Below are 7,664 nucleotides of genomic sequence, written 5' to 3'. Positions count from 1 at the left end.
ATCTATAACTGATAAGGGCATGGCATGGTCACGCGAGGCTTGGTTACAACTAAGCCCCGATAGTCTCTGACAGGAGCTAAACACGTCCACTGTCGCGACAGCAGGTGGAGAGAGGAAGAGCAAGGTGCAAGCAAGAAAGAGAAAGCTGGATCTGATCGGTTGTGGGCAGGCATAGTTTTGTGACTATGTCTTTTTAGGCATAGTTAGAGAGCTAAGCTGGTGATGAAACTGGAGAAAGCTGCACGCGTCGGACCTGGTCGGCTGCTCTAACGGAAAACTAAGCTTCGTGTGACCACAGCCTAATAACTAAGCCTGGCGTGACCATAGCTATCTGCCACAGACTCCCATGCCCTTTCAACATGCCAAAAATTATAATATCGTTGAAATTTGACAGATAGATCGATGGAAAAGGGGCCTCGAAATCGATTCAACGATTGCTGTCAATCCGCTTTTAGAATTCAGGAGGGAACCGGATGCCTGAGGAGGACTCAAATTATCCGACACGGGCGAATTGAATGACTCAAAATAGTCTGCTTTATGGGTACGCGTAGATATAGGCCACCTGGACTCTGCGCTCTGCAGGATGGTGCCATGGTGGGCTCGTCTCTCTTTCTCACTCAAATCACACACACAGTGTCACTCACTCACTGTCCCGAGGTCCTTTCTTCCCTTGTGTGTCGTGATACACTTTCTCCTCTCCCGCGGAAAAGACAGAGAGAATTGTTGCTCTCTCCTTGTCTCAGCTAGGCTCTAGCCTCCCCTGTTGTGCCCTCAGCCCCCCTCACGGAGCTTGCTGGAGCTTCACGTACCTCTCCTTTAAGCTTTTCACACCTCTCCCAAGAAATAAGGCTTCAAAATTCAAACTTTTCTTTGCTCGGAAGATTCTCTAGCGCCTTCTCTTTTGTTGGCGATGGCGGGCTTTGCGCAGAAGTGCAAGCTGCATTGCTCTCCACTTGCATATTTTGAGAAATTCTGATACCCAAGAGCAGAAAGAGAGGTCGCTTTTCATGGCTGTCTTGTGCTGGGTACTCTTCTTGCTCCTCAAACTGTGTTCTTTTAGCTATGGAAGCTTCTTGCCAGACACAGAGAGGGTCGCTCTGCTCCAGCTGAAGGGCATTTTGGAGAATCCCAGTTCCTTAGCAAAATGGAGTACGCAGACGGACTTTTGTGCCCTTCCGCCGACACCTGCACTCGCGGTGACTTGTGAAGGTGGTTACGTAACACATTTACAAATAGTAGGGAGCAGGGCAAGCTCTAGAGGCAAGAACAGGAATGGAATGCTGTCTTCAAGCTTCTCCCTAGAGTCTCTAGTTGTTCACGTCTCTAGTTTCAGTAGGTTGAAAGTACTTCAGTTGAGCTTTCTCGGATTATGGGGGCCTCTTCCCAGCAAGCTCGGACGGCTTTCCTACTTGGAATCACTCAACATGAGCTCTAATTTTATTTGGGGGGTACTTCCCAACAGGCTTATGTCCCTACAGAGTTTGCAAGTGCTTGCTTTGGATGATAACATGCTCAATGGTTCTCTTCCTCAGAAATGGAGTTCTCTTCCCAAGCTTGCCTCTCTTAGCCTGGCAAGCAACAAGATTCAAGGTCAGATATCATCATCTTTCTTCTCTCAGCTGCCATATCTGCAAAGGGTCAATCTTGATGAAAATCTTCTCTCTGGCCGAGTTCCGATTTCCCTGAGCAATGCCACCAATCTGCAATCGCTCTCTCTTTCCGGGAATCAGCTTTCCGGAAATTTACCTGATCTAAGCGGCCTTCACAACTTGATGGCATTGAATTTACAAGATAACCAATTAGGACCGGCCTTTCCTTTGCTCTCTCCTCAGCTACTCTACTTGGCTCTCGGAAAGAACAAGCTACAAGGCCCCATTCCAAGCTCCATGATTCGTTTACGCCACCTACAGCAGCTAGACTTATCTTCCAACCTTCTTTCTGGAGTGCTCCCACCTACATTCTTCTCCCTTGCAAGCATCAAGTATCTAAATGTAGCAAGAAACCGCCTAAGTGGCAGCTTGCCTTTAAATTTGACACTTGCTAGCAGTGTAAAAATGATAGACTTGTCATTCAATTTACTTACGGGTCGATTGCCAGCACAGATGGCGGCATTAATGGAAAGGGATGCCATACGGATTCAATGGAACTGCTTTTCTACAAGTTTGCAGCCTCAAAATCCTTTTACATTTTGCCAGAATGCGGCATTGGCATCAGGCATTGATCCACAAATCACAGCACCACAGAAAGATGGGTCCGGGGGTAGCCGAATTGGTATCTTGGCAGGCATCACAGGGGGTGTACTTGCCATAGCACTCACTTCCTTATTTCTGCTCTTCCTCCTCATTTACAGGAAGCGTTCTCGGAGTGGAACATCTCCAAAGTCTATGGGAGGAGGTACTTGTATGGGGAACAAGTCTGTCTGTGTTTCATCAGAGCTTCTAGCTAATGCAAGTGAGTTTTCTTCCACTTTGTTGTCTTGTAAATCGTGGATTTCTGCAACCCATTTGGGTATTTTACTGGATTCTTTTGTGCTATAAATTTTGTAGACTTTTCATTTCTTAGCAATGTTAATTACTGTCTACCAGGATATATCTCAAAAACCTTGAAGCTTGGGACACTTGGTCTTCCGCAGTTTCGAATGTTCTCAATGGATGAGCTGTACAAGGCTACTGATTACTTTCGTGATTCCTCTTTGATTGGAGAAGGTAGTAGAGGCAAGGTACATCACTGATCTCTAATGCTTTTATAATGGACATTCGCACATTTGAGGAGACATTGATTCGTTGCCCCCGTACATGCTTTGCTTATCGATGCCAGCTTGAATAGACTGGTTCCTTTGTCATTCAGGTATACAAAGGCCAGCTAGATGATGGGTCGTTAGTTGCCATCAATTGTCTAAGAAAGGAAAAAGTCCACAGTGTGAAGAAGGTGAAGGCTCGGATTGAGCGCCTTGCAAAGTTTAGACATCAACATTTGGTTAGCCTTCTTGGTTACAACCTTGTGTTTGAAAGCATTGGTGCGAACCAAGAGGGAGATGTCCAAGTGTACCTCGTCTACGAGTATGTGAGTAACAGGACATTGCAGGCAAGGCTTGCTGGTAAGTCATGCTTTAATGCTTACAAGAAAAAGCTTCAAGCATATAAAAATAAACAAATGGGTGTGTGGGCACGTTAAGGGCTATCAACCTCCTGTTGAAAGAGTGTGTGGACTATGCCTTTTAACATTGTCTTACTCCTAGGCAAGGGAGCAGATGGATTTGGCTGGTTGCAAAGGCTTCGAACAATTATTGGAGCTGCTAAGGGCATCCATTACCTCCACTCTGGTTTGGTACCGGGCATTTTCGATAACGATATCAAGATAAGCAACATTCTTTTGGATCAGAACTTGGTTGCAAAAGTTAGTGATTTTGGGCTGGCTTTTCCACTTGATGCAGCAGGAGATGTGGATGTATGTATTTTCCATGAAACCGCTCATTTTTTATTTTCTCACTTCACGTGATTCCCTTTTCCCCTTGTTCTACATGAAGGGGATGTGTGGGCACACAATCACCTCTCCATTCATGGGCAAAAGCTGAAGGGCTGTTAGTAATGTTGAATGCAGGGAAGGTCCCAGATAACAAACAGCTTGTCCCCAGCAGAAAGTTACAGGTATGATTGGGTTTGGCTATACACAGAGTATATAGCTGATGGGTACCTTGCTGGCTAATTGTCATGTAAAGGCGGTATGTTAATGTGTTGTTCATTAACTCTTAACAGGAAAAAGCTGTTGGACAAGAAAGATGTTTACAACTTTGGTGTAGTGTTGTTGGAAGTCCTTGTGGGAAGGCCTCTCACGTCGCGCAGTGATGGTGGTAATGGTAAAACAAAGCTGATGGTGAGAACTGCATGCGGAACAAGGGACTTGATATTTTCTTCTTATCATGGCTTGTGAGCTTAAGGTTGTAGGTCTGTGTGCAGGAGTCTTTCATGGCAGAGCAAGGATCAAGGCTGGAAGCGATTGATCCAAAGATACTGGGGGGATGCAATATGGAATCACTCGAGACGGTCCTGGAAATAACAGTCAAGTGCTTGTCGGAAGACATGTTTGGAAGACCATCAATGGAGGATGTGCTGTGGAACCTTCAGTATGCTCTGCAAGTGCAGGACTCATCTAATGGAGGGTCACAGGAGGACTTTGGGGATGGGCTTTACCCATCAGATGTGCATGCTGTAAAGGGGAGGAAGAATCTAGCCAGTGTAGGCAAGATAGCCAATGAGGATGTGGGCAAGCCTTCCTCTCCAAATGCCGACTTTTTCCGTTAAGTCTCGCTACAAGTTTGCTTCATAAGAAGGCTGTGTTTACTCAGTGTGGGCATGCTCTCAATGTACATTTTGAATCAACTCGTAGGTAATGGAGGCTATTAGCTACTTTTTGGATGGCCTTCAGGAGCTTAGATATTAGAAAATTGGAAAGGTACTACCTCCTGTTGTGTGCATTGTGTAGGGAGCATGAGTGCATGAGGAAAGGCAAGCTTGCAGCCTGTGTGTAGTTGGGGGAGCTATGGCAATGTATGACTAATGATGTACAAAAGCGCCTATCAGAGTCTTTGCGGGAAATTACCCAAGTCATAATTTGTGTAAAAAGTGGTACGAACGCGCGCGCGCGCGCACACACACACACAGAGAGAGAGAGAGAGAGAGAGAGAGAGAGAGAGCTTTGGAGTTTTGTGTGTGCGTGTGTTTTTGTAGGGGGAAAGTCTGTGATGACCTTTCCAATAGATGAATAGGGCCGCCCACATATGACTTCTTCAATCTTCTTTATGCTTTTCGATGCAAAATCGACAATTGGTGATGTCCTCATCCCTATAATAAAGTAGCTCTTTCTTTCCTCTCTCCCAAACATTGGAAATGTCCTTGCCAATTTCCATCTCGAGACATGCATGCACTTGCATTGAGACTCTTACCTTTTTTTACTCTAGTGAGCCGGGGGCCGGGTACCTACTCTTGCAAGGTGAAGCCAGTGTTCGGGAAAAATTGTTTTCACAAACATCCAAAAATCCCTCCAAGACAAATCTGAACTGGAAATTTTGCAATACTAGCTAGTTTTTTTGCAAAATTACACTATTTTCCATGTATTTTAAGCGGAATTTTCTCCTTCTTGCCCTCCTCTCAATCGGCTACTTTGATTTTGCAACGGGCTCAAGGCTAAGTTGAGGCACTCTTTTCCCGAACACTGGGTGAAGCTTTTGTGATTTCAATCTCGACAGAGCTTCAACATTCAACAAAGCATAGATGCAATTTTTCTTAAAAACAATCCTCATCTGACCACTACAAGTCGAATCCATTTGGCAAGGGTTTTTTTTTTTTTTTTTTTGGGGTTTGCAATGTTTCTCTACATTGCATTTACTCTTTTTGGCACGTTTGAAAGACTCTAGAGAACAAAAGATTAAACAATATAGGCAAAGAGGGTTTGATCCCATGATATGAGGATAGTGTTTAACAATGGTGTGCATAAGCTTACCCTTGAGTTGGTTGAAAATCAAGATTAGCTGGTTGCAAAAAATGGCAAAGGAGAAAAACCCGACAAAATATACTAGAAAGTAGTTCAAACATCTTGTAAATTTGGAAATATTCATTAGTATTTTCAATTTACACTTGTATGAGGAAGAAACTCGTTGCTTAGGCAAAAAGAAAAAGATTTTCTCGAATATTGTTTGAGATATTGATAAGGAATCCTTTTATTTAAAGATTTTATAAAAAATTGTTTTATTATTTTCTATGTCTATCTTTTCTTATAAAACTAAGCGTTGAAATATTCTTTTTGTTTTAATTTTATTGTGTATTTTTTTAAAAAATTTATATTGTTTTAAAATGTTGATGAGCAATGTGCACTTTTTACCTTATTATTTAAATGGGGCTCTTTGTAATATATAAACCATCTGTGAGGAGGGGTATCGTTGAAAAGAAAATCAAAAAATGGTCCATTAGTGGAGATAACAAGAAGATGCATGAAGAGATTTAGAGGTAGAGGAGTGAGGCCGTGGAGGCAAGCCACGTGGAGGCCATGCCTCTCAATTAGGGAACTCTCTTTCTCTCTCTCTCTCTCTCCAGCTCTTGCGTCCTTCGATATAGGCATAGTGGAGATGACACGGGGGGGTTGCTCTGTAGGTGTAAGTCCCAAAATGGTAGGGAAAGCTTAGGTGCAAGCGCACGGGGGAAGGCGGATTTGTAGGTTCATAGAGATGCATCAAGAGGTAGGGAAGGGCAATAAGCACGCGGAGGAAGTTTTTGGTGACACAAGTAGTAGGTAAGGGTTAGGCGATGAGGACAAAGAGAATCTTGAAGGCATCTTTTCATTATTATATTTTATTTCAGACAAGCCATTAGATCTCTCCAATCTCAAAAAAAAAATAATTCTTTCAATACATATTAAGTGGATGAGTGAAGGGTGGGTTTAGGAAATGAGAAAACAGAGAAAAGTGAGTGAGGTGGAAAGTCAAAAGATCTTTTGTGTCCATATAAATAGGTGTTTCTTTGCTCTTGCATTTTTTCCTAAGTTCTCTTTAGCGTTTCTCTCTCTCTCTCTCTCTCTCTCTCTCGTGAGCGCGCAATGTTGTATTCATTTTTCTTAGGTAAAATCTATGTTCTTTGTCATTGCCTGTCGTTACGTGCTATAAATTAATGTATCGTTTTTTTTGGGTGGAATCTTTGAATTATCAGCACTTTCATAATTTTTTAAAAGCCGTTAGGAACACATTTTAATTTTTTTGAAGCCATTAGGAACACCAATAGGAATCACTTTTAAAAATAGATAATACAATTTAATATTAAAGCACAACAAAAACTCTATATGATTGTAAGCATTTATTTAAGCTTACTCTTCCTTGTCCCCCCTTAACTTAGCAGGCTTTTGTCAGGTACTTCTTCTTACATAATGTATAGCAGACAAGGAACCGACGTGTGTTTCAAGGAGGTCTTGAGGTGGTAAGCTTCGCAGAAATTATACAAGAAAGCAAAGTGCTAATTTGGATGCTCGGGCGCAAGCAACACTCGGAGGATTGGTCTAGAACTATTTGTGCCTTGTTGTCAGCAGAGGGTATGCTTAGGATGGGGAAAAATCTTGGCTATCGGTAACTAAAAGATCTCAAAAGAACATGATAATGGACCTTATGTATCAAGGATAAGGAGGTGAGTGGGTTGGCTTGATAGCCGATGTAATTATGGTCCCTGGATGATGTCATGGCTCAACACGAGCATGACAAGACCTTGTAATTATTTGGGTTGATTATGATTAATATGCCTCTTCACCTTGTTTAAAAAAATAGAGAATTACCTACAACTTTGAAATTACAACAAACCCCGTAGGTGAAGTGAGTCCGACTCTTAAGGTGAGTCTTTTGGTTGGATAAGGTTGGCATTTCCCATGTGCTTTGGCAAGTTACTTTTTGGCTTGGAACTCTTGGAAGTAATTGAGACCCTTGGATAAAGCTAATGATGGCAAAGCTACCTTTCCTTGTTTCTTTTAGGATGGGCATTAACTAAGTGTCGTCTTTTTTTTCCTCCAAAACTCACAATTGTGAGTGAATTATATTGATCAACCAAAAAATTACAATGTCTTGTCATGCTCGTGTTGAGCCATGACATCATCCAGGGACCATAATTACATCGGCAACGATCCCAACCAAC

General features: G+C 42.7%; 1 protein-coding gene across 1 annotated transcript; it reads left to right on the top strand.

The window, feature by feature from the left end:
* Positions 1 to 605: 605 nt before the first annotated feature.
* LOC147448610 (Leucine-rich repeat protein kinase family protein) lies at positions 606 to 4,622 on the top strand. The gene is made up of 7 exons (XM_086521176.1): positions 606 to 2,451; positions 2,586 to 2,719; positions 2,848 to 3,097; positions 3,239 to 3,447; positions 3,601 to 3,647; positions 3,756 to 3,873; positions 3,957 to 4,622. The coding sequence occupies exons 1-7, from the start codon at positions 1,008 to 1,010 to the stop codon at positions 4,299 to 4,301; spliced, it is 2,547 nt and encodes an 848-aa protein (XP_086377302.1). The 5' UTR covers positions 606 to 1,007; the 3' UTR covers positions 4,302 to 4,622.
* The last annotated feature ends 3,042 nt before the right edge of the window (positions 4,623 to 7,664 follow it).

Source organism: Adiantum capillus-veneris, chromosome 10 (genome assembly GCF_014529385.1).
Source record: "Adiantum capillus-veneris isolate H3 chromosome 10, ASM1452938v2, whole genome shotgun sequence".
Lineage (NCBI taxonomy): Eukaryota > Viridiplantae > Streptophyta > Polypodiopsida > Polypodiales > Pteridaceae > Adiantum > Adiantum capillus-veneris.
This window is presented reverse-complemented; position numbering and strand designations above follow the sequence as displayed.

Coding starts and splice junctions, on each gene's coding strand:
- LOC147448610 (XM_086521176.1), top strand. CDS start 1,008: ATGGCTGTCTTGTGCTGGGTACTCTTCTTGCTCCTCAAACTGTGTTCT. Junction 2,720..2,847: donor GAGAAGGTAGTAGAGGCAAG/GTACATCACTGA, acceptor TTTGTCATTCAG/GTATACAAAGGCCAGCTAGA. Junction 3,098..3,238: donor ATTGCAGGCAAGGCTTGCTG/GTAAGTCATGCT, acceptor TCTTACTCCTAG/GCAAGGGAGCAGATGGATTT.